The sequence below is a fragment of the Phoca vitulina genome, unplaced genomic scaffold, assembly GCF_004348235.1.
Source record: "Phoca vitulina isolate PV1807 unplaced genomic scaffold, GSC_HSeal_1.0 scaffold118, whole genome shotgun sequence".
NCBI lineage: Eukaryota > Metazoa > Chordata > Mammalia > Carnivora > Phocidae > Phoca > Phoca vitulina.
Window position 1 is genome coordinate 664,546 of NW_022589821.1, and position 26,932 is coordinate 691,477.

General features: G+C 42.9%; 1 protein-coding gene across 1 annotated transcript in view; it reads left to right on the forward strand.

Moving 5' to 3' along the window:
• The window catches only part of NUP210L (nucleoporin 210 like), an 81,288-nt gene that overhangs the window by 47,316 nt on the left and 7,040 nt on the right, over positions 1–26,932 (forward strand). Inside the window, exons 17-34 of the mRNA XM_032398676.1 lie at positions 905–1,097; positions 4,744–4,832; positions 5,036–5,140; positions 5,453–5,554; positions 6,671–6,799; positions 7,131–7,258; positions 8,024–8,156; positions 8,872–8,934; positions 9,300–9,479; positions 9,847–9,927; positions 10,012–10,143; positions 12,458–12,616; positions 13,525–13,616; positions 15,267–15,441; positions 16,222–16,397; positions 17,015–17,232; positions 19,158–19,294; positions 24,530–24,656. Of these exons, the coding sequence (XP_032254567.1) occupies positions 905–1,097; positions 4,744–4,832; positions 5,036–5,140; positions 5,453–5,554; positions 6,671–6,799; positions 7,131–7,258; positions 8,024–8,156; positions 8,872–8,934; positions 9,300–9,479; positions 9,847–9,927; positions 10,012–10,143; positions 12,458–12,616; positions 13,525–13,616; positions 15,267–15,441; positions 16,222–16,397; positions 17,015–17,232; positions 19,158–19,294; positions 24,530–24,656 (2,419 nt within the window). The remainder of the gene's footprint in view (positions 1–904; positions 1,098–4,743; positions 4,833–5,035; positions 5,141–5,452; positions 5,555–6,670; positions 6,800–7,130; positions 7,259–8,023; positions 8,157–8,871; positions 8,935–9,299; positions 9,480–9,846; positions 9,928–10,011; positions 10,144–12,457; positions 12,617–13,524; positions 13,617–15,266; positions 15,442–16,221; positions 16,398–17,014; positions 17,233–19,157; positions 19,295–24,529; positions 24,657–26,932) is intronic.

Here is a 26,932-nt window from a genome sequence, read left to right on the forward strand (position 1 = left end):
GAATGTTCTCATTCATAGGAATGCATGCTAAAATATTTATGGGTAAAGTGCCATGATGCCTACATCATTTAGCAAAAAAAAAAAAAAAAGACACACATCAAATGGAGGGGGGAAAGTAGAGGGAGAGAAAGATAAAGCAAATGGTGAATCCAGATGAGTTGTGTATACTCATACTATTCTTTCAACTGTAGATTTGAAAATTATCAAAGAGGGGCTCCTGGGTGGCTCAGTTGGTTGAGTGTCCGACTCTTGGTACAGCTCAGGTCATGATCTCAAGGTCATGAGATTGAGCACCATGTTGGGCTCTGTGCTCAGCAGGGAGTCTGCTTGAGATTCTCTCTCTCCCTCTACCTCTGCCCCTCCCCCCCAATAAAAAAATAAATCTTTAAAACAAAAAAAGAAAAGAAAAGAAAATTGTCAAAGAAAAAAGAATGGGATAAACATGAGCCCTAGCTTCAAGGGTATCTCACTGCCTCCTAAACTATTGTTTCTTTTTTTTTTTTTTTTTAAGATTTTATTTATTTATTTGACACAGAGAGAGGCATCGAGAGAGGGAACACAAGCAGGGGGAGTGGGAGAGGGAGAAGCAGACTCCCCGCTGAGCAGGGAGCCCGATGCGGGGCTCAATCCCAGGACTCCGAGATCGTGACCTGAGCTGAAGGCAGATGCTTAACGACTTAGCCACCCAGGCGCCCCAAAATTTTATTTATTTATTTATTTGACAGAGCATGCACAAGCAGGGGGAGTGGGAGAGGGAGAAACAGACTCCCTGCTGAGCAGGGAGCCCGACGCAGGGCTCAATCCCAGGACTCCGAGATCGTGACCTGAGCTGAAGGCAGATGCTTAACTGACTGAGCCGCCCAGGCGCCCCTCTATTTTTTTTTTTTTTTTTTTTTTAATGCAGATTCCTGTATCAAGCCTGAGGGACACAGTTCTGGAACTGGCAGTGTTTGATCAACACAGGAGAAAGTTTGATAATTTCAGTTCACTAATGCTGGAATGGAAATCCTCAAATGAAACACTAGCTCATTTCGAAAATTATAATTCAGTGGAGATGGTAGCAAAGGATGACGGCAGTGGGCAGACTCGGCTACATGGTATTATGGTGACTTACAAATCCTTTTACATGTCTGCTAAGTGTTTCTGCACTAAGTATTTCCCTTGGGTGACAGTTTATTTCAGATTTTGTCATATCTCTCTTTGCATCTTTGATCATTGTATGTTTTAGCAAATGTAAATATAGATTTCTTGGTTGCAAAGCCAGGGTCTAGGATCCAGCATTTCTCACAAGAACATATTTATTGAGTGACTGCTACATATAAGACCGTGTGCTAGGCACCTGAATATGGAATGGTACATGAGATAGTCATGGCCTCTGCCCTCATAGACTTTATATAAATACTTGCTAAAGATTTCATTTATTTATTTTAGAGGAGGGGAGGGGCAGAGGGAGATGAAGAGAGAGAATCTCAAGCAGATTCCCTGCTGAGTGTGGAGCCCAGTGCAGGGCTCAGTCTCATGACCCTGAGTTCAAGACCTGAGCCAAAGCCAAGAGTCAGATGACTGATCCACCTAGGTGCCCCCCTCATAGACTTTAAATATTATGATTGTGTTAGGTGTTTTAAAGGACACGTATAGGGTGCTTTAAGAGTTATAGCAGAGAGGGGCACCTGGGTGGCTCAGTCGTTAAGCATCTGCCTTCGGCTCAGGTCATGGTCCCAGGGTCCTGGAATCGAGCCCCGCATCGGGCTCCCTGCTCAGCGGGGAGCCTGCTTCTCCCTCTCCCACCCGCCCTGCTTGTGTTCCCTCTCTCGATGCCTCTCTCTGTGTCAAATACATAAATAAAACCTTAAAAAAAAAAAGAGTTATAGCAGAGAACCTGAGCTAGTTTAGAACAGAGAAAGCTGCCCAAGAAAGTAACATTTACGCTGAGACCTGAAGGGGCGGCAGAAAGGGAAACAGAGTGAGCAGAGTCAGGTGAACGGATCTTACAGGGGACCAGAGGCACCGGCAGGAGTTGTGAGACAGCAGCATGTGTCATCAGTCTTCAGTCCTCTGCCTGTATCACATTTGCCGATGCACCAAAGCAGTCACCTGCCAAAACCGACTCAGGGTGGACAAGCACTGCTCAGGGGCATGGGTACCAGCAGGCATGGTTCACTGCAGGCCAGTAACATGGAAGCCTGCCACAGAGCCATCCCAGAGGTGAAGAAGAAAGAGGTACAGAGGGTAACTTTTAAGTTTCTGGCATGAGCACTTAGAGGAGAAATAAGATTCAGCCTTCTCCACACCCACAGGGAGCTCACCCCCAGGACAAGTCTAAGAGCTTAGCTGGAGAACCTGGCAGCATAATACACTTGTGTATGTAATACTATAATACTGTAATACCAACAATATGGTACACTTCGTGTAAAAACTGGCAGCAAGGAGGGGCACCTGGCTGGCTCAGACAGTGGAGCGTGCGACTCTTGATCTCAGGGTTGTGGGTTCGAACCCCACAATATGTGTAGAGATTACTTAAAAATCTTAAAAAAAAAAATGGTAGCAAGGAAAGAGATGCTCCTTACTTGCTGTAACAATCAACCACCAGATACCATCAGTGCTTCTTCTGTTTTCTGATTTCATCCCTTCCTCTAACTCCATCACTGTGTCCTCACCATATCTGTCCCATGTTACCACAGTAGCCTCCTGGCTGACCTCCCTCTGTCTGTGCTGCCCTCTAATCTGTCCTCCACACTACTGTCTAGATTACCTTTTTAAAGGACAAATCTGGACCTCTTTTTCTTTTTTTTTTTTAAAGATTTTATTTTTTAATTTTTTTTATTTTTTTAAGATTTTATTTACTTGCGAGAGAGAGAATGAGAGAGAGAGAGCATGAGAGGGAGGAGGGTCAGAGGGAGAAGCAGACTCCCCGCTGAGCAGGGATCCTGATGTGGGACTCCATCCCGGGACTCCAGGATCATGACCTGAGCCGAAGGCAGTCGCTTAACGACTGAGCCACCCAGGCGCCCCTTCACCTGCTATTATTACCCATGTATACCCTACATTTTTCTCACACTCCACAACTTTATTTATTAAGAAAAATTTTTTAAGGTTTTATTGTTTTAAGTAATCTCTACACCCAGTGTGGGGCTTGAAAATGACCGCAAGATCAAGAGGTGCATGCTCTTCTGGCCAAGCCAGCAGGGCACCCCCACTCAGCAACTTTATATCCTTAGCCATGACAAGGCTTCTCTTACCTCTTTCCTTTCATGTGTTTATGTTTTCTTTTCTTGCATTGTCACTGGGCTGAAGTTCTCCTCTCGCCATCTGTGAGTTTCCTGTAACCCTACGCTACCAGTCCAAGGAAGGTGCTCCTTTCCTGTGCCCTGTACCTGCTGCTCTAGGAGCACTCAGCGTGCAGTGTGGTGCTTACCTCAGTCACCACACTGAAGCTGCGGGCTTCCTGGAAGGCAAGGATTGGGTTTTCCTCTTCATCTCTGCACCCTCTTTACCTGGCATGGGACCTGGCATATAGTAGCCCCTCAGTAAATCTTTGTTTATGGATGGATGGATGGAGCATCCTGAGTGTGTCACAGATTCAGGCATGGTCATTCTACTGTGTTGAGGATAAAACAAGAATTAAGTGGCAGATTTATGTTAAAGTTTTAAAAAGAAAAAAAAAAGAATAGGTAAAACAGGGTCAGATTATAGAAAGTTTCAAACACTAGTTGAAGGAGTTTGAATTGCTCTGATGTGGAATACATTTACAGTGGATGAGATGAGGGGCGCCTGGGTGGCTCAGTCAGTTAAGCGTCTACCTTCAGCTCAGGTCATAATCCTGGGGTCCTGGGATTAAGCCCCGCGTCGGGCTCCCTGCTCGGCAGAGAGCCTGCTTCTCCCTCTCCCCTGCTTGTGCTCTCTCTCTCTCTCAAATAAATAAAATCCTAAAAAAATAAGTAAATAAAGTGGACAAGATGTGACGTTCACATTTATAGGACAGTTTAGAACAGTGAAAGGCCCTGAAGGGCCGTATCTTTATTTCTCACTCCAATTTTTTTTTTTTTAAGATTTTATTTATTGGGGCGCCTGGTGGCTCAGTTGGTTAAGCGTCTGCCTTTGGCTCAGGTCATGATCCCAGGGTCCTGCGTTTGAGTCCCACATCGGGCTCCCTGCTCAGCGGGGAGCCTGCTTCTCCCTCTCCCTCTGCCTGCCGCTCCCCCTGCTTGTGCTCTCTCTGACAAACAAATAAAATGTTTTTTAAAAAGATTTTGTTTATTTGAGAGAGAGAAAGAGCACGCGAGCGAGTACAAGCAGGGGGCAGGGACAGAGGAAGAGGGAGAAGCAGACTCCTTGTTGAGCAAGGAGCCCAATGTGGGGCTCGATCCCAGGACCCTGGGATTATGACCTGAGCTGAAGGCAGATGCTTAACTGACTGAGCCACCCAGGTACCCCCTCACTCCAATTTTTAAATCAAACAAAAATTTCCCCATACCCCCACCATTAGAACTGGAAAGAATTTTAGATTTTGCCTGGCCCAATCCCTCATTTAATAAAGAAACTGAGAAATAAAGCTGTTGCCCAGAGTCACCTAGGAATATAATAGCAATTAACACAAAAACTCAGTTTTCTGTTTCTTGTGTATTTCCCTACAAAGTATTTTTTTCTTCCTGCAATAGAACACCATTTGGAAAAAATTAGGGCAGAATTTAGTTTTCTGGAGACACTTTTGTATTCTCCATTTATCGTTTCTCACGTCTCCAGGTCATCAGGTCCTTAAAGTACATCAGTTAAAAGGGACTGTACTCATTGGAGTCAATTTTGTGGGCTACTCAGAGAAGAAAAGTCCAGAGGTAAGAAATAGAAATCACTGAAATTTAAGGCTCTTCATTTATAACTTTAAAAAAACCAAAAATCCCTTATAACTAATGTAAATCTGAGAACTGTGCACCTCTCTGATTCTGTTATCTTTGGCATGTGAAAGAACACTGGAATCTTCTCTCAGCTGAGGAGTTAAAAGTTTATACTTATCTTTGTGGTTTTTCTCCATTTCTAGAAACTTTCCAACTTGCCCAGATCTGCAGCTGTGGAGCTGCTTCTGGTGGACGATGTAACTGTACTGCCCGAGAATGCCACCATCTATAACCACCCCGATGTGAAGGTGAAAGTTGGAGGGGTCTAGTTAAATGGGGTCCGACTGGAGGGGACGGGTATGAGGTTATTGAGATTAATAGTATGGCAATAAAAAAAGCTCACTTATGTGTTGAAAATCACTGAGAAGCATATGTAACATATGTGTAATAATTAGGTGCAATATCCTTTGTAGTAATGCTGTAATAATCATAGTTTGTCTTTGGTCCATTGACCTTAATCTTTTAATCCCATACTCTTCCTTAAGTAGGTAGGAGTTGTTTTCTCTGAATTATTTCAAAACCAAAGAGAATGGAGCATTCTGTGTCTGATCTTTCCATAGGAGATATTTAGCCTTGTGGAAGGATCTGGTTATTTTCTGGTCAATAGCAGTGAGCAGGACATTGTCACCGTCACTTACATGGAAGCAGAAAGCTCTATCCAGGTGAGGTTTAGAGATAGTCCCAAGTTGATAGTCTCAGGTCAAAGTTCATCCTTACGAGAATGATTAGAAAAATTCCATTGTATGTCTCAGACTTGTTATAAAAGTAACATCTGCCTCATTTTTTAACCTTCATAGATTCTCCAACCCAAAACAAGCTTTTTTTTTTTTTCCCTTCAACTCGCTGGGCAATTTTTGTTTCTGATTGAACTGAGACAGTGTAGAAGACATCTAATTGTAAGATTTCCATGAAAAGAAGGTTCATTTCTATAAATTTCAAAGCACAGAACTGTGTGGATAATTTTTTTTTTTTAAGATTTTTATTTATTTGACAGAGAGAGACAGAGAGAGGGAACACAAGGTGGGGGAGTGAGAGAGGGAGAGGCAGGCTTCCAGCTGAGCAGGGAGCCCGATGCGGGGCTCGATCCCAGGACCCTGGGACCATGACCTGAGCCAAAGGCAGATGCTTAACGACTGAGCCACCCAGGTGCCCCAGTGTGGATAATTAGTTGTACTGTTGACTTCATAACTTGAGTATATGGTGTTTTTAGCCAGGATATGACAACTCAATATATTAAGCTATCTTTGTAATCAGTATGCCAAGGGATTTGCTTTTAGTTGACTTTTAGTAATAAAAATAATACCTTCTATTAACATATATGTATATTTTCTTTCCTTCTAAGAGCTCAAAGGTCATACTGTTTAAGAGGGGGGAGATTGCAGCACTGTGTACAGGGTGTGAAAGTACCTACTACTCGGGGCAGGATCTGTAGCATGTGACAGAAAACCAGGTTGTTCTCATGCTTCCTCCCCCACTGGTGATTTCAGCATAAATGGACTGGACTTTCTTCATGAAATCCCTTCCTTGTTCATAATTAAGAAGCTGGATATGTATGTTGGATTCTGCTTGAATTCAGTCAACTTAAACCTTGCTCTTTATCAGTTAATATTTGTTAAGGGTGCATATTGTGCTGTGCCTGAAACATGTAATGTGACCTCTCAGTTCCCATCAGAAAGGAAGTAAGTTGTTGTATTTTGTGCTTTGAATGAAAATAGTTGCTTTGATTATGTTTGGAGCATGTGTGCTTCCTTATCCAGCTGCCGTCGTCTCCCTTCTAGTTAGTTCCAGTACACCCTGGATTGCTCACCTTGGAGGTCTACGATCTGTGCTTGGCTTTCCTGGGTCCAGCAGTGGCCTACCTCAGGGTGTCAGACATACAAGAGCTGGAACTTGATCTGATTGATAAGGTGAGAGACGTTTGCAGTTTCGCATCAGAGAAGCAGGCCTCATGCTTGCCCTGTAGCCTCACTTTATATAGTCTGTGTGGCTCCTGTGCTTGCAGCCGCAGGACCTTCAGTGATGTTAATGGAAATACCTGTCCTTAAAGAACAACATTCCAACATTATAAGATGAATAGAGTATTGAAGAGCAGATAAACTAGCACTGGTAGATTAGGTTTTTCGATAAAAGGCTGACCAGGAGCATTCAGCACAGTTTGTCACCCTCAAAGAGTTAGTTAGACTGTACTTGGTGAATGAGACACTTCTACTAAAATTACTTTTCTTTTTTAACTACTAGGTTGAAATAGGTAAAACCGTGTTAGTAACTGTGAGGGTTCTTGGCTCTTCCAAACGCCCATTCCGAAATAAATACTTCAGAAACATGGAGCTTAAACTGCAGTTGGCTTCTGCCATCGTCACCCTGACGTGAGTACCACCTCAACACTTCCTTCTCCCCAGGCCGAACATCAAGAGTCAGCTGTCCCTGTGTTACTTCAGATTTTCTTCTTTGGGCCCGTACTCTCCCGCCATATTCGGCTCTCTACAAAGTACCCCTACCCCTTCCACGTCCTCAGAACGGTTGTTTAGGGACAAACTCACGTGTCTTGTGAGTATTTCCATTTTATGAAACTTCTCCTTGGATAGTATCCTCTAGGGTGCTTCAGGATGGAGGACCTTCAAAAATCTATCTAGAAGCAGAGGTGCTGGTATTCCCTCTGCAAAAGAATACAGAAATTCCAAGGTGCTTTAGTATTTGCAGTTTTGCCAGTCTTATGTTTATGTTGCCCTTATTCCTCTGGGGCCTTAGAACAAGTATTTTGCCTTCAGGAGCTTCCTGCCATTGCCATGAACTTTGTCTTGACTGTGGAAATTTATTTTCTGGCAATTCCCTTTAACTAGAGTTAAAATGAACAGAAAATGTTATGCATCTTAGAAAGAAGCATAACTGGCTACTCTTAAAATCAAATCTTTTTTTTTTTTTTAATGATTTTATGTATTTATTTTGGGAGGGACTTTAGGGGGAGGGAAAGGGACTAGGAGACTCCGTGCAGAGCCTGGCAAGGGGCTCCATCCCATGGCTCCAAGACCAGGACCCAAGCCAAAACCAAGAGTTGGACGCTCAACTGACTGAGCCACCCAGGTGCCCCAAAATCAAATCTTTCTTACCTAAAAACACCTATGTCTTTGCAGGCTAATGGAGGAACAGGATGAATACTCTGAAAATTATATCCTTCGAGCTGTCTCTGTTGGGCAAACCACACTTGTGGCTATTGCCAGGGACAAGATGGGGAGGAAATTCACATCGGCTCCTCGCCAGATTGAGGTAAGGAAATTATCTCATCCAAAATTAATACTTCATCTTATTTAGCTTTATTCATCTTTTTCTGTTTATTTTGCATAAGTTAAAAATTATTTGACTAAGTAAAATGATAGTTGTCTAACTCTTGAAACAATACGTAATTTGTTTTAGGTTTTTGTTTTTCTGTATAAAAGTAATACACTTCTTGTAGAAAATTTGGAAAGCAAAAGAAATAATAAAGATGCAGAATGAAAATCACCTATAATTCCACTACTTAGAGGCAACCGTTCGTTATTAATAATCCTTCATTTCTTCCCCATGCTTATTTTAACATAGATGAATCATACTGCTTTTTTCATCCTAATTCTATATCAATAGTATTTTTTATGTCATTAAAAGTTCATTGTTGGCCCTGTGTTGGCAGTTGTTGAAGCTGGGTAATAGGTACCAGAGTTCATTATACTGCTCTCTCTACTTTTATATATGTTTGAAAAAAAGTAAAAAAGAAAGATAATTATAAATATAACTTTAATGACCACTTTTATTCCAATGAGTGGACGTATAAGTTTTAAGCATTCTCATTTATAAGTTTTTGCTATTATAAATAAATTTATATTTATAAATAAAGTAAAATCCATGTCTGTGTGTAGGATTTTTTCCTTAGAATAAGCTGCATGATCATTTGTTATGAAATTGGTTCTAGTCCGTCCCTGTTTTCTGTTTGGTCTTCTCCTTCAAGGTGTTTCCTCCATTCAGACTTGTTCCAGAGAAAATGACACTGATTCCAACTAACATGATGCAGGTGATCTCAAAGTCAGGAAATACGATTTACCCTTCCTCCTCACTCTGCTCTGTCCCACCCCAACACACACGCACCCCCTTCTTCCTATTGGCCTCCTCTTGTCTACTCCCAGCCAAGTACAGCAGGATCTGATAAAGAAGAAAATTAGTCCTTTCCTGTCCCCTCATGAACAGGGTATAACCTACCTCCGGGAACCCCATAGATCATATGTGGCACTTGCGTTTCTTCTGCATTTGAGTTGATGTGGGATATGTCTGTTGGGAAGTGGGGGAGGCTAAGAGGTCAAATTGCTTGGATGAAATGTTGGGAAAAGAGATGTGATTTCTCCCCATGTTCCTTCATTTACTGGCATGTTTAAATTCCAGGTCATGTCTGAAGGTGGCCCCCAGCCCCAATCTATCATTCACTTCTCTATCAGTAACCAGACTGTGGCTGTTGTGAATAGGAGGGGGCAGGTTACAGGGAAGGTAGTTGGCACGGCTGTGGTCCATGGCACCATCCAGACAGTAAATGAAGATACTGGCAAAGTCATTGTGTTTTCTCAGGTATTGGTTCTTTGCTCTGCTCTGCTTCCACTTTTCCATCTGGGAACCATATTGGGGCATGTGGGGTGGTGAGGAGGAGGGTGTCAGCAGCTCAGAAAAACCCTTTGAGTCCCTTACCTGGCATTCTCTTAACCAAGCATGGGAAATATGTAATCTTTAGGGAAAAACCCCACAGAGTATTTGGCATTGTTACAAGACATAGTCCCTATCCTTAAGGAATTGTTCAGGGAACAAAAACAAACACATCTATGGCATATTTTTTGTTGTTGAATGCCCCAAACAACAACAAACTAGTTATCGTAAGCATCCTCTGTCCACTGCACAGACACTCCCTCTTAGCCTAAGCTTGCTTCTACCTGTTGAGCAGGATGAAGTGCACATTGAAGTGGTTCAGCTAAGGGCTGTTAGGATCCTTGCAGCTGCTACTCGACTCATCGCAGCAACTGAGGTCAGTACGGTGGCTCTGCCTCGGTGTACTCTGGTAATGCCAGCTGGGCAGGATATCCAGCCCAGCACTCCTTCTTCTTTTCAGATGCCAGTTTACGTCATGGGAGTGACCAGTACCCAGACCCCTTTCTCCTTCAGCAATGCCAACCCTGGGCTCACATTCCACTGGTCCATGAGCAAAAGGGATGTATTGGATCTAGTACCCAGGCATTCAGAGGTAGGAATGTGTCTGTTTATTATGTCATCTCAGGGACATTAATAGTAATTTACCTTATTTCATCAAGTTTGAGACTGACTTTACTTTCTAAACTACACAGTGTTACTAATCTCCTCCCCTTGTTCTGTGTACTCTGGAAACCTACAAATCATATGAAGAATTCAATTTGAGGACTCAGATAATGCTATGTAATTTTTAATATACTTTGCTGGAAGGAGCTCTCAAAAACAGTGTTTCCCTTAATATTGATTTGTGAGCATTTGACTATGTTCCATAAGTAGTAGTAACACGTTATGAATACAAACTATATACATTGGCACGCTTCACTGTACTGGGCTTTGCTTCATTGTGCTTCACAGATATTGCATGTTTTTACAAATGGAAGCTTTGTGGCAACCACAAGGCTGTTGGTGCTGTTTTTCTGACAGCATTTGCTCACTCTGTTCTCTGTGTCACAGTTTGGTAATTCTCACAATATTTCAAACTTTTCCACTATTATTTTATTTGTTATGGTGACCTGTGATCGATCAGTGAGTATGATTCACTGAAAGCTCAGATGACGGTTAGCATTTTTTAGCAATAAAGTATTTTTAATTAAGATAGGTACATTGTTTTAGACATAATGCTATTTATTGCACACCTAATAGACTAATAGTATAGTGTAAACGTAAATTTTATGTGCACTGGAAAACCAGGAAATTCATTTGACTCGCTTTATTGCAACATTTGCTTTACTGTGGTGGTCTGGCGCTGAACCTGCGGTAGCTCTGAGGTGAGCTTACGCTCTGTGATGAGTGAAAATAGTTCTGATGTCGTAATGCACACAGCATTAAGCCTTGCTCAGAAACCTGAAGAAGAATTAGAGAGAGGAGGGAGGGAGGCAGGGGACGCTACAGCTAACTTTACCTCGTTTACAGTATTGTTACCGGATGGTCAGTTTGAGAGAACCCACCCAGGGTGGTCTGGGGACAGTGGCAGCCGCCTAGATCCTTAGGAAGAAGGAACCTGCAGCCAAGTTACCCAGTAGGTCACTACTCAGTGCCCACAAGAATAAAGAGTTAGAGGTAGATCTTGGGAGAGAACAGAGAGGTTACAGGAGCTAGAATTAATTAGGTATTTCTGGAGCCAGCTAAAAAGAAAAGAGAAGTCTGAAAAAAGTTACAAAATCTATTTGTAATCCTTCTAAAAATATCCTAGATCTGTAGTCTAGGGAAACTCTGGTGTTTGGGTCTTCTATCTGTCGTGGACTTCCCTGAGCCTGCTTATACTCAGAATTGAGGAGAGATGGAACGGTACTTAGTTTGGCAGAGTTCTGCACAGGAATTCAGCTCTCTTTCTTGACTAGCAAACAGAGATTGTATGAAATGAGGGGATGGCATAGGCCTTTAGCATCTGTTCTATTTCTCCCTTCCTCCAATTTTATCTAAAGCCCAACTCTTGTCTCTAGGAAAAGTGATCGAGAGCCATACACAGAGTTTCTCTTCCTGCCTCAGACCCTGCAGGGTGAGCTGAGCCGGCCCCACATGGAGGTCTCCTGCATGTGGTGTCAACACTCAAGAGATTCACTTGGATCAAACATATTATTAAACCACTTGTTCTTTAGCATAAGACTTCCTTCCAGACAACTGACTGAGATCTGCATAAAGGAAATGGGAATTTTTCTGTAGGGGAGGAGGGAAAGGTGATTTTGGAACTTGGGACTCTGGAGTCAAGAGAGCTGGAAGAAAGGTCTTGAAGGCTCTGGACAGCAAAAAGGCAGGAGAAAGGGCATGAAATGAGTGCCCCAAAGGTAGGCAGGTGTCTACTCCAACATGTGTCTTAACGTTGGCCCTGCCTTCCCGATGGCCTTATCCAGTCTGGGCCAGAGTGGTGGGGAAGCAGTAGGGAGATGGTCCACTAGGGTGAGCATAGTCCTGAAATAGCTCTCCTTCCTTGTCCTCTTCCTTCCTTGCTACCACTCTGAACTCTAGGGGTAGATTGTCTCACTTCTCCCAATTCAAGTTCTACTCTCTGAAGCCATTTTAGAAACCCCTTTCTTCATTTTCATTCTCCTGTGAATGGATTGACTTCAAGATAACATGAGACTGTCAGAGAGGCTTGCCAGAATTAGTTGAGTGCTATACACAGAGTTTACTTGAGGGGTGACTGTGTTGCTGGGAATATGAAAAGAAATAACTATGAAAATAATCCCTGGTACTCTAGTTCTTTTATACAGATCTATCTAGCATACATTTTCTTTATCGTAACAACACAGAGGGAAGGGCACAGTGATTATTAATGAATATTTCTTAATCCATTCCTAACTGTCTTCCAGGTTTTCCTACAGCTCCCAGTAGAGAATAACTTTGCCATGGTTGTCCACACAAAAGCAGCTGGTCGCACCAGTATCAGAGTCACTGTCCGCTGTATGAACAGTTCCTCTGGGCAGCTTGAGGGGAATTTGTTGGAACTGTCTGATGAAGTTCAGATCCTGGTAAGGTCCCAAACCTAAATCTTGTTTTTACGTATCAAGGAGAAGAAGGTTATATTCTTTTATCATCCACGAGGAGCTTTGTCTGGATAGAGGTAGAGAAATTGCTAGAGGGAGCCCTAGGATAGGCTCATAGTTTCTAGATCTTTGTCATTCTTGCTAATTGCATCTATATAAGTATTGATACTAGAAACTGTAAGAACATGCACTCCCCTCAACTCCCCACACAATAAACACAGGATATGAAACCATAATAACTAAAGAGGGGTTCGTTTCTGAGCTGCTCTGCCTACCATAGATATTATGATACCATCCACTGAGGGGATCTAACCCTAACTTCCAGTAAGGTGTAAGAGCATGAATGGTTGGTTTCTACAGGTGTTCTGAGGCTGAAAGCTAACTGGCCCTGTTGTTTTTAGTGTTCAAAAGAAAAATGATCATTTGTGGGGGGCAAATAAGTTTCTCTACCTCTGAATTTAGGACTAATTTTTTTTTCTTTTTCTATCTTTTTCCTTTATTTTGGTTTTGTTTCTCTGATTCAGTGAGGGGTAGAGGAAGGAGCTTTTTACTAGGACTAGCTAATTTATTATTATAAGTTTTTGTTCTCAAATCTCTTTTCAGGTTACCAGAGCTAAAATTAGAAATTTCAAAATTATTTTATACCTAATATCTAAGTGATACAGAGGATGTGGTTGGTCAGTGTAGCTTTGTCAGAAGCAGGGCTAATATTAGATTTGTATTCTGTAGAATACCAAGGTGCATTTTAAGTGTCTGGCTCATTTGGAAAAGAGTGTCATGGACCCTCAGGCTAAGCTGAAGTGAGGTGGACGTTGATTTGTAGTTGATACGCGAGCAAAGGTCATCGTTTTGTCTTTTCCAGAAATGAGGAAGACATTATTTTCTCACTTTAGGTGTTTGAGAAACTCCAACTGTTCTTTCCAGAGTGCCAGCCTGAGCAAATTCTGATGCCCATGAATTCCCAGCTCAGACTCCACACCAACAGGTGAGGAGAGTGGGGAAGGGCAGGCCAGGTTCCAACCTTACCCTTAGGAACATGGAAAGAACTCTTGCCTTCTAGGTGATTTTTTTAACCCACAAATAAGTTTTTTTAGCTGAAGTGAAATTCATGTTACATAAAATTAACCATTTAAAAAAATTTTTTTAAAGATTTTATTTTTTTATTTGACAGAGAGAGACAGCGAGAGAGAGAGAGCACAAACGGGGAGTGGGAGAGGGAGAAGCAGGCTTCCCACTGAGCAGGGAGCCCGATGCGGGCCTCGATCCCAGGACCCTGGGATCATGACCTGAGCCGAAGGCTTAAGTGAGCCACCCAGGTGCCCCCAAATTAACCATTTTAAAGCGGACAATTTAGTGCATCACAGTATTGTGCAACCGTCACCTCTGTCTAGTTCCATCTTCATCACCATCAAAGGAGACCGTACCCATCAGCAGTCACTCCCTGTTCTTCCCTCCTCTCAGCCTCTGGCAACCACTGATCATCTCTCTCTGTGAATTTAAGTCTTCTGTGTATTTCATTTATTACATGGAATCGTACAACATGTGACCTTTTGTGTTGGCTTCTTTCAGTTCACATGTTTTCTAGGTTCATTCCCATTATAGCATGTATTAATATTTCATTCCTTTTATTTTTTTTAAGATTTTACCTATTTATTTGAGAGAGAGCGAGAGAGCAAGCATGAGTAGGGGGAGGGGCAGAGGGAGAGGGAGAAGCAGACTCCCCGCTAAGCGTGGAGTCTGACGCGGGGCTCGATCCCAGACCCTGAGATCATGACCTGAGCCACCCAGGTGCCCCTATTTTGTTCCTTTTTTTTTTTTTTTTTAAAGATCTTATTTATTTATTTGACAGAGAGAGACACAGCGAGAGAGGGAACACAAGTAGGGGGAGTGGGAGAGGGAGAAGCAGGCTTCCCGCCGAGCAGGGAGCCCGATGCGGGGCTCGATCCCAGGACCCCAGGATCACGACCTGAGCTGAAGGCAGACGTTTAACGACTGAGCCGCCCAGGCGCCCCTATTTTGTTCCTTTTAATGACTACTACTCCACAGTATGGATATAACATATTTAGTTTATCCATTCATCTTTTGTTGGACATTTGGGTTGTTTTCACCTTTTGGCTGTTGTGAATAATGCTGCTATGAATATTCACACACAACTATTTGTTTGAATATCTGTTTTCAATCCTTTTAGCTGAATATTTTGTTTATGTTTATTTTTTTTAAGATTTTATTTATTTATTTGAGAGACAGAGCAGAGAAAGCAGAAAGAGCACGAGTGAGGGTGGAGGGGCAGAGGCAGAGGGAGAAGCAGACTCCTGGCTGAGCAGGGAGCCCGATGTGGGGCTCGATCCCAGGACCCTGGGATCATGACCTGAGCCAAATGCAGACCCTTAACCAACTGAGCCACCCAGGCGCCCCAAGCTGAATGATTTTTTAATGATAAATATGTGATGGGGTGTGATTTTTAAAGAGATAGGCATAATCCAAAGGCAGACTTTTACTTGAGGAACAAATAAGCACACAACATGGAGAATGGCAAGTGGTTTCCTGAGTACAGTCTCTAACAGTAATCCTGGCAATATCCTTTCTTTCTGGTCAGAGCCCCCAAGAGATGCCACTTGTTCCATTTGTTCCCTAGGGAAGGGGCCGCCTTTGTGAGTTCCCGTGTTCTCAAGTGTTTCCCTAATTCATCTGTCATCGAGGAGGATGGCGAAGGGCTCCTGAAAGCTGGTTCCATTGCAGGTACTGCTGTGTTGGAAGTCACTTCTGTAGAACCTTTCGGAGTCAACCAAACAACCATAACTGGAGTTCAGGTGAGTTCAGGAACTTACTCAAAAAAATAAAAGGAATACCATGGCCTGAAGAGGCAGATTTCCTGGTTTAAGAACTAGGAACTTCCCTGGAGGTCAGAACGAACTGTAAGATAAGAGGACAATCTTGACATGGGTATAAGCCATCAAAAGTGGCCTTTAGAGGCCTTGTTATAAGAGGGATTAGCCTTAAATTGGTACACTTCTGAGCAGTGTTGGCAAAAGGGTGTGGGAGAGGGTAGAACTATTGCTATCAAAATGAGGCTTTGTTATTAGAATTAAAAAATTTAGTCTAACATGGGGCGCCTGGGTGGCACATTCAGTTAAGCATCCAACTCTTGGTTTCAGCTCAGGTCATGATCTCACGGTTGTGAGATCGAGCCCTGTGTCCAGCTCCACACTGGGCATGGAGTCTGCTTGAGATTCTCTCTCTCCATGGGGCACCTGGGTGGTTCAGTCAGTTGAGTGTCTGCCTTCGGCTCAGGTCATGGTCCCAGGGTCTTGGGATTGAGTCCTGCATCGGGCTCCCTGCTCAGCGGGGAGCCTGCTTCTCCCTCTCCCTCTGCCCCTCCTCTGTTCATCTACGCGCACGCTCTCTCAAGTAAATAAATAAAATCTTAAAAAGAAAGCTCCAACTTCTCTCCATATTCTCTTAGCTTTAATAATTCAGGAGCCATTTCCTGTACTGTCGTATTTCTTACTCAGCTCTGATTTAAGTCATCTCAGGTCAGGACTCCAGAATCTATGGCAGCTCCTCTCCAATGGCCCTTCTCCCGCCCGCAGGTGGCGCCAGTGACATACGTGCGGATGAGCAGCCAACCCAAGCTGTATGCAGCCCACGGGAGGACTCTGCCAGCCTTTCCTGTGGGCATGTCTCTCACCTTCGTTGTCCAGTTTTATAACAGCATTGGAGAGAAATTCCACACACACAACACCCAGCTTCATCTGGCTCTGAACAGGTGTGGAATCAAAGGAATGATGTCTATATTGTGGTAGAAATTGTGCAGATAGCCTAGGGTTATCCAGTAAATGCCTCTCAATGTTCTCTACTCGGAATCTGATCTTTCCTTTTTTTATTAGGATGGGAAACACCAGAATGGTGCTAGTTGTTTAATGAAGAAGAATTTCAGGGTGTCTTCAATCTGTCAAGCCCTAGTTCACAGAAAGCCCCCATAGGGAGCTGGTAGGAGTATTATTATCAAAAAGCTGTACTGGGGTGCCTGGATGGCTTAGTCAGTTAAGCATCCAACTCTTGATCTCAGCTCAGGTCTTGATCTCAGGGTTGTGAGTTCAAGCCACGCTGGGTGTGGAGCCTACTTAAAAAAAAAAAAAAAAAAAAAAGCTGTACTGGAAAACAAATTTTTAATTAAAAAAAGTGGGGGGGGCTTACTGGGTACTCTGTATATAAAGGTAATAGACCTGACCCTTGGCCACTTGTTGCTTGCCCTCCACCATAGAATTCCTTCTGAACCTTTGAGCTGTTGAATAGAAAATGCTGTGATCAGCTCTGCTCCCAGAACTGTGTCCTAACAGTGAACTTTCAGAGATGACCTGCTACTTTCTTATCTCCTTTCAGAGATGACCTGCTACTTATTGGGCCAGGGAATAGGAACTATACTTATGTGGCCCAGGCAGTGAACACAGGAGTTACGCTTTTGGGAATCTGGGACCGGAGGCACCCAGGTGTGGCAGATTACGTCCCTGTTGCTGTGGAGCATGCCATTGAGCCAGACACCCAGCTCACCTTTGTTGGAGATGTCATCTGCTTCAGGACTCACCTCCTCAACCACAATGGTTTGGATACCTTCCCTTTCTTAACCTCACAGCTGACAGGATGAGAAAGCAACTCATCCCTTAGATAATTTTTTCGAAACGATTTAAAATCTGAAGGCCTAGGGTCACCTGGCCTACTCAGTCAGAGCATGGGATTCTTGATCTCGGGGTTGTAGGTTCAAGCCCCATGTTGGGTGTAGAGATTATTTAAAAAAATAAAATATTTGGGCACCTGGGTGGCTCAGTAGGTTAAGCTACTGCCTTTGGCTCAGGTCATGATACCAGGGTCCCACATCGGGCTCCCTGCTCACCAGGGAGTCTGCTTCTCCCTCTGACCCTCCCCCTTCTCGTGCTCTCTCTCTCTCTCTCTCTCTGAAATAAATAAATAAAATCTTTAAAAAACAAAAGTTTCAAGAGGAGAAGGAAAACCGACTCTAAAAAAAAATTTTTTTTAAAGATTATTTAAGAAAGTGTAGTGGGGGGAGGGGCAGAGGGAGAGGGAGCGAGAGAATCAAATTGCAGACACCCCGCTGAGTCCAGAGCCTGAGGGTGGGGCTTGATCCCAGGACCCTGAGATCATGACCTGAGCCAAAATCAAGAATTGGATGCTTAACCAACTGAGCCACCCAGGTGCCTCCAAAAATAAAATCTTAAAAAAGAAAAAAATCTTGAGGGCCTCTCTAGGAATATTGATCACTCATCTCCTGATCGCATAGCTCACTGTATTATGTAGGTGGTGCGGGTACCTTGTCTTCTCCCCCATTCCCAGCTTCTGAAGGAGGGTAATTGATAAACTGAACAACAGTAAAGAATGAAGGAAAATGCAGTAAGGCTTTAGTTCTAGGAACCAATTGTGAGTACACTGTTTTGTGAGGGACATCTGAAGGCCTAACTCTTAAATATATCATCCCTGTAATAAGGTTTGGCCTTGTACTGGGCTAAACTATACTCTTGATCAGCAAAGCATTTCTGCCCTAGGAAGTACTACTGAGTGCAAGAACATCAGTCTTTGGTTAAGAAATGAGTATTAATTCTCTGGGTTTACAGAAAGCATATTCCAAAGCAGTGTACCCTGCCTGGGTGGATGCATCCAAATAATCCATCCAAGTAGGATTGGATGGGGGTGGTAAGTGGCTCTGTGACCTCTTCTGGGAACTGGATCCATGTGTCTGGGTACAGTGATGTGATGTGGGGCCAGATTCTATATATTTCGGGCTTGATTCAGAGGGAGTCCACTCAGCTCAGGTCAGATCCCCAAATCCTGTAACGACTGATTTGCAAGCAACCACCACTAACATGTAACCCAGGGCCATTGAGCTAGACCTGCTTTAGGGTTGACAGAGTTACAATCTTATGATTGTTAATCTCTTGTCAGTGAAAGAACACTGTTACTTGACTCTTCTGCTAGATTTTGTCAGGACTGTACTTCTGTCTTCCATTCTGGAACACTTGGACATCCTAAATCTATACCACTTTGAATGAGGAAGGAAAAGGACCAAATGCCAGGATCAGTACTCTAACCTAAATTCAAGGTAGCATTCCTCTGCCACCTTGAGACTTAAGCCAAAGCAAACAAACCTTCTCTCCTACCAGCTGTCACCTTCTCACAGTCTTCTGCTGATATCCATTAGTAGCTGAAAGAGAGTTATCGCTGTGTGTAAAAAGAGTTTTTCCTTTTTCCTAAGAACAGTTATATTCTCCAACTAAGTAGCTCCTTCTGTGATTCTGAAGGTCAGTAATCCTTGTTTTATTTTGTGGGTATGATGGTATATAAAGGGGAGCCTGATATTCAGAAAATAAAGCTATCTTCAAAGCTGGATGTTCCTCGTAGGAAGAGATATCTGTATGCTTGAATGGTCTACTGATACAGAGTCTGAATAAGGTTAGAGTGACCGTCCATTTAGATCAGAGGTTGTGACCAAGTGGTTTCTCTTGTCTTTTCCTAGGTGAACCTGGGATATGGATGATTTCTGCTGACAACATTCTACAAACAGACACTAGCACTGGAGTGGGAGTGGCCAGGAGTCCAGGAATAGCAACAGTTTTTCATGACATCCCAGGAGTGGTGAAAACATATCGAGAGGTAACCCTAACGAGGCCAGGGTGACTATTTCCATATTTGGGGATATGCATATAGAATACACATCCCAGGAAAAGAAATCTACTGACATGTCAGATATAAAGCCAGCCAGAAAACTTTGGAACACAAAGCTAAACAGTGATTAGGATTTTTAACCAGAAGGAAAAATAAATAAATAAATAAGGGGCACCTGGGTGGCTCAGTCGGTTAGGCATCTGCCTTCGGCCCGGGTCATAATCTCAGGGTCCTGGGATCGAGCCCTGCTTCGGGCTCCCTGCTCGGCAGGAAGTCTGCTTCTCCCTCTCACACTGCTTCTCCCCCCTGCTCGCTCTCTCTCTCCTCAAAAAAAAAAGTTTCAGAAGGATGACTAGTGTGATTTATACTTTAGAATATCACTGTGGGGGAGGTGGGGCGAGAAAAAATAAAAATAAAAATAAAAAATAAAATATCACTGTGGTGGAGCGCCTGGATGGCTCAGTCAGTTCAGCGATTTGGCTCAGATCATGATCTCAGGGTTGTGAGATTGAGCCCCATGTCGGGCTCTGTGCTCAGTAGGGAGTCAGCTTGAGATTCTCTCTCTCCCTCTGCCCTTCCCCGCTCAAATAAATAAATAAATAAATCTTTTAAAAAATATTTTAATTATGTATTAGGGTATATTCATACACATGTATCCTGTTAAGCTGCACATGATTTTTTTTTTTTTTTTTAAGATTTTATTTATTTATTTGACAGAGAGAGAGAGAGATAGCGAGAGCAGGAACACAGGCAGGGGGAGTGGGAGAGGGAGAAGCAGGCTTCCCGCCAAGCAGGGAGCCTGATGCGGGACTCGATCCCAGGACCCTGGGATCATGACCTGAGCCGAAGGCAGACGCTTAACGACTGAGCCACCCAGGCGCCCCATCAGCTGCACATGATTTTTAAAACAACAACATTAGGGGCGTCTGGGTAGCTCGGTCGGTTGGGCATCTGCCTTTGGCTCGGGTCACGATCTCAGGGTCCTGGGATCGAGGCCCCGCATTGTTCTCGCTGCTTGGCAGGGAGTCTGCTTCTCTCTCTCCCTCTGCCCCTCCCCCTGGCTCGTGCGCTGTCTCTCTCTCTCTCACGTAAATAAATAGAATCTTTAAAAATAAATTTAAAAATAAATAAAAAATAAATAAAACAATGCCAACCCCCCCAAACATGGTGGTACCAGACCGTAGGGGCAAGGGTTGAAGCTGGGAAGCTGCTCTCGTAGCGATCCAGGTGAGAGATGGTGGGGACCGGGGCGCAGGCTGCTAACGGAGGTGGCGGGGAGAAGCCGGTCAGAGTCTAGTGCACTTTACAGGTGGAGCCAATAGGATTTCGTGGCAGATCATATTAAGTCTGAGAGAAACAAGAATGACTTGAAGTTTAAAAAAAAAAAAATGACTTCAGGGTTTTGACTCAATAACTAAAAGGACAGAATTGCCATCATTTGAGGGGCGCCTGCCTGGGTGGTGCAGTAGGTTAAGCGTCCGACTGGATTTCAGCTCAGATCGTGATCCCAGGGTCCTGAGATCGAGCCCTGCGTCTGGCTCCGTGCTCAGCGTGGAGTCTGCGTGTCCCTCTCCCTCTGCTCCTCCCTCCCAGTCATGCTCACTCTCTCTCTCTCTGTCTCATAAATAAAATCTTAAAAAAAGAAAAGCTACATGGCTAAATGCTAAGCTGCTGAGTGTGGTTCCCAAGGAAGAGGCCTGGGGTGCATGCTGCCTCTGTAATGGCTTGCTGCAAAACAAATGCTGAATGCTGCTTTTACTTTTTACCTTTTTTTATAAAAGCAAAAATCTTTGGATTTCTTTTCCTTAGGGAAACCACTTATTAATGTCTTTCATAAAAGTGATGAGGCTTAATGCAAATTTTTGAAAAGTGGAGGGATCCCTGTATTTCAAGGAGGGAGGGAGTGATCAGCCATGTCAGATGTTACTGATAGGTAAGCTGAAAACAAAGACTAACGGGTTCGCAGTACAGAGTGGTTACTTTGATGAGTGGCTTCAGTGCAGTGATGGGAGCGGAAGTCTGGAGAATTGAGAGGACGTGTGGATGGTGGGCGGAAGACAGCTCTGTGAGGAACTGGAGTCAAATTTTTGTTTTGTTGATCATTTTTTGAGATGGGAGAAAAAATTATTTAGGAATGATTTAGTAGAGAAGGGAAAATGTGATGTAGGAGTAGGGAGAATTGCTGAAGCAACATCCTTTAGTAGGTGAAATGGTTGAACAAGTGAAGGATTGGCTTGATGAAGCCTTTTCTCTTTCCCCTTAAATACACGTCGGGTCTCCCTCCTCTGTTTGTTCCTCTTTTCATTACTCAAATGTAACAGCTATTGTTTGTTGAGCATCTACTATGGGCTTGGCATTTTGCATCTGTTTTTTGTGGGGTTTTTTTGTTTTTTAAAGATTTATTTATTTGACAGAGAGAAACACAACGAGAGAGGGAACACAAGCAGGGGGAGTGGGAGAGGGAGAAGCAGGCTTCCCGCCGAGCAGGGAGCCCGGTGCAGGGCTCGATCCCAGGACCCTGAGATCATGACCTGAGCCGAAGGCAGACGCTTAATGACTAAGCCACCCAGGCGCCCCTGCATCTGTTTTTTTAAATTTTGATTTTACATCCAGTATAACTCACTTCTAATCTTCACAACCCTGCAAAGTTTTATCCCAATTTTATAGATGAGTAAATTGCCCAGTATGTGCCCACATGGTATCTGGTGCCTTATTGTAAGGAATTCACAGTCTAGTGGTGACGGAAATAATTACATGTAGACAGTTTAAATAACTACAACATAAATGACCATTGCTTTACAAGTGACATGTTAGAAGGGCTCCTGGAGTCCAGACATGCCTGGGGGAGGCGTGTGACTCTGGATGTACAGCTTAAAATAAAATTTGTGGGGGAGGAGGATGCCTGGGTGGCTCAATAGGTTAAGCGTCTGCCTTCAGTTCAGGTCATGATTTCAAGGTCCTGGGATCAAAGCCCACATCGGGCTCCCTGCCCGGTGGGGAGTCTGCTTCTCTCTGCTCTCCTGCCCCTCTCCCTGCTCATGCTCTCTCTCTCTCAAATAAATAAATAAAATCTAAAAAAAAAAAAGAAGGATACAGAAGAGGGGCACCTGCGTGGCTCAGTCAATTAAGCGTTTGACTCTTGATTTTGGCTTGGGTCGTAATCTCAGGGTTGTGGGACTGAGTTCTGAGTCAGGCTCTGTACTCAGCACAGAGTCTGCTTCTCGCCCTCTCCCTCTGCTCCTCCCCCCACTCCTGAATTCTCTCTCTCAAAGAGGTGGATAAGTCTTTTAAAAAAAAAATACAGAAGAAAGAAAGTCACTTAATTCTGCTTAGACATTAAGGCTAAATTTTCTAGAAGTGACATTTAAACTGAATCTTGAAATCTGAGTCATGGCACACAAAAAAATAGTCTTGGGGCGCCTGGGTGGCTCAGTTGGTTAAGCGACTGCCTTCGGCTCAGGTCATGATCCTGGAGTCCCGGGATCGAGTCCCACATCGGGCTCCCTGCTTAGCGGGGAGTCTGCTTCTCCCTCTGACCCTCTTCCCTCTCGTGCTCTCTGTCTCTCATTCTCTCTCTCTCAAATAAATAAATAAAATTTTTAAAAAAAGAGCCTTGATGATTAGGAATTTGGCAGATAAAATAGAAGGCATTTAATTTTATTTTTTTAAGATTTATTTATTTGAGAGAGAAAGCACACATGAGTTGGGGAGGGGGAGAGGGAGAGAGAGAATCTCAAGCAGACTCCCCACCAAGTGCAGAGGTGGTCTTGGGGTTCAATCTCACAACCCTGAGATCACAATCCTGAGATCATGACCTGAGCCAAAACCAAGAGTCAGGTGCTTAACTGACTGAGCCACTCAAGCGCCCCAAAAAGAGAAGGCATTTTAGACTAAAGGCATAGATGTGCAAAGCCAAATAAAAGTAGATGTTGCTTGAAGACCAATGAATAAATCAGGGTGGCTTCAGCAAAAGTTTATAAAGGTACAAAGGGAAAATTAGATAACATCTAAAGAGAACTTGTATGGTGAGCAGATAAAAGGGCTGGGGACAGAGGCAGCATGAGAAGACAACCTGAGGAGTTTGAGAAGGGTTTCAGTGCTAGGAAAGCAAAGAGAAAGGGGGTCACAAGGGAGGAACTGGTCTGTGCTATCAGAGGCTACAGAGATGTCAAAAGGTCGTATCCTAGTTTGTGTACTTTGTAAAATAATCATTTAATCACTAACTAGCAGTCACTCATTGAGGCCTCTTCTCTGTCAGCCCTGTGCCAGACTGGAAACACAAAGATGAAAAAGACAAAACTCCTTCCCTTACTAAGAATTTAATGTCACTAACTCGGTTTCAAGGTTCTTGAATATTTGAAAAAAAAAAAAAAATTGTGGTAGTACTGAGGAGAGTGTATTATAATACAATATACATTTAATGTAATTACATAGTGTCACTAATAATGACATAATGATATAAATGACAAGATAATATACATTTAAGTTGATATTTGGGGGGAGAGGGCCATCATTATTTTCTCTCATTGTAATCATTAAGCACTTGCCTTAAATACAAGGCACAGTACAGGATATACAAAGATAAATTAGGGTTCTCAGTTGAAGAACTTAGATTCTAATAGGAGTGATTTTTAACAAAAATAAAAATACCTACAGTACAAGACAGAACATTACAAGTATATTGAGAGAAACAAACTCCTTTGAAGTTTCAGAAAGGGCTGAGATTATATGAAACTAAAGAAAGTTGCAGTTGTCTTTAAAGGCTTTTTTTTTTTTTTTAAGATTTTATTTATTTATTCGACAGAGATAGCGAGAGCAGGAACACAAGCAGGAGGAGTGGGAGAGGGAGAAGCAGGCTTCCCGCTGAGCAGAGAGCCTGACGCGGGGCTCGATCCCAGGACTCTGGGATCCTGACCTGAGCCGAAGGCAGACGCTTAACGACTGAGCCACCCAGGCGCCCCTAAAGGCATTTTAATAGGGAGTCATCCAAAGGGAAGATGTCAAAAAGAATAATGGACAAAGACCTCCTTTTAGGAAAAAAATGTTATTTTCTTCTCAAAGGTAAATAGATTTTGTGGTTCTTAAATATGTGATGAAGTAGAAGGGCAGTTTGCACTTCTGTGAAATGGATGCTTTTGGTTGAATAAGTTATGAAGGGTAGAGATGGAAAGAACAATATTTTCTAAGAACTTAGGTACAGATTTTCCTTTGGTTTGCTGACAGGTGGTGGTCAGTGCATCATCAAGATTAACACTCAGTTATGACCTCAAGACCTACCTCACCAATACCCCCAATTCAACTGTGTTCAAGCTCTTCATCACCACTGGCAGAAATGGTGCTAATCTTAAAGGTCAGGAGTTTCTTTATAGGTCTGGGTAATTGTTGCCATCATTCCCATCTTCGTTCAACTCATTTACCCCTTAGACTAGCAATCTATATTTCCTTTTATTTCAAAATTGACTCCACCTTTAACAAATAAATCATTGACAGCTATGACCTCACAAATGATTGGATACCAGGTTTTGATATAGGCTAAACCTAGTCACTGTTGTTTTTCTAGTTATAACCTTGCCTGAGAGGTGGCCTAAACCAGGGATTTCCAAATATGGCTGATTTTCAAGGTTACCCAAGGAAATTTTTTAAAAATATGGTCTTAGGCTCCATCCAGATAGTTAATAAGTTTAGGATAAGGCCTAAGATCCAATTCTTTTCCACCTTCCCTAGATTTAAGAATTGCTGGACTAGGCGACATCTTAAGTGTTATTTGCTCAACAAATTTATTTTGTATGTTTTTTTGTGCTGTACTGGGCTATAATTTACTGTCAATAAAAGGTGGGGGGGGGGGGTGCCTGGCTGGCTCAGAGGAGCATGAGACTCTTGATCTCAGGGTCATGAGTTCAAGCCCCACATTTTGCATAGATTACTTTTAAAAAATAATAAAAATTTTTTTAAAATTTTTAAAAAGTGGGGGGGAAAAGAAAACTAAAATACAAGAAATTCCTAATAGATTCTAGGTGCTATGTTAGCAGTTTTTATATATTTTATCTCATTTAACAATCTTTTTTTTTTTTTTTAAGTAGGCTCCAGGCCCAGTACCCAACATGGGGCTTGAACTCACAACCCTGAGATCCAGATCTGAGCTGAGATCAAGAGTCGGACGTTTAACCGACTTAGCCACCCAGGCACCCCTCATTTATCAATCATATGTAGTAATTATCATCATTTTAAAAATGAGAAATACTGAATCTGAGAGCAAGTAACATGTACAAGGTAACAACTAGTTAGTGGCAGAATTGGTAGATCTGTCCCACTCCAAAGTCCACATAAATTCTTTCATTCTTTTTTTTTTTTTGCCAAGAGAACATGCAAAACCAAGAAGTTCAAAATATAATTACTGTCTATAAAATTAAAGTCTAATTGCCCTTTTTGTCCTTCAATTTTTAAGCACTTATTTTCTTTTCACATTAGATACTTAATTTTATCATAAGTATAATCTAAGTATATATAAATATTTGATTTTTAAAGTTTTCCAGGTTCTTTTACAAAGTACTAAATATTTACAACATACTCACTCGTTGTCTGCCTTACGATTTACAGATTGCAGTTTTTTCCCCCCAGAATCTTTCTAAAACCACAACTTACTTTATTATGAAACAACTCCTTTGATATTGCTGATAAGTCTCCAAAAGATGAAAATGGTCACCAGACTACTGGCAGCTGAGAAAGAACTTCAGCAAACTGAGACCATTAAGAAACTGTGCAGGGGAAAATCTTGTTAACAGGACACCAGTTCCTATTTAATCTAGAATGCCATCCATTGCAGCTATCCATTTCTTGTTGGCTGTGTGGCTCCTGTTTAAGATACCATTTGTAATAAAATTCTAGAGATCTCTAATTTGAATCACACTGCCATCGGTTATGGAAAATGAAACTTCCTAGACTGAAAAGATACCTCCCAACTGTAATAGCTGTCCAGTTTCCCTGGAATCTGTCTCATTCCCACTGATGAATTCCAAAAACTTTTGAAAGAGGACCCCAACCATGATATTGATAATGGAAGCCCCGCTATAGTAATAGGGTCTTAGACTGTTCTTTCATCTTGATTGTAGCAGGAGCCAACAGGGCTGGCCTAATCAGACAGAAGTGACCCCCCTTTTTTGCTATTTTTTTTAAGTTTTTATTTATTTAAGTAATTTCTGCACCCATCATGGGGCTCGAACTCACAACCCTGAGATCAAGAGTTGCATGCTCCTCTGACTGAGCCAGCTAGATGCCTCCCCTTCCCCCCCACCTTTTTTTAAGATTTATTTATTTGAGGGGCATCTGAGTGGCTCAGTTGGTTAAGTGTCTCCTTTGGCTCAGGTCATGATCCTGGAGTCCTGGGATGGAGCCCTGTGTCAGGCTCCCTGCTCAGCGGGGAGTCTGCTTGGCCCTCCCCTCTGCGTGTGCTCTCTCTCTCTCTCAAATAAGTAAATAAAATCCTTTAAAAAAAAAAGAGATGTATTTATTTGAGAGAGAGAATCTCAAGCAGACTTCCCAATGAGCGCAGAGCCCAGCATGGGGCTCGGATCTCACAACCTTGGATCATGACCTGAGCCAAAATCAAGAGTCAGATGCTCCATAGAC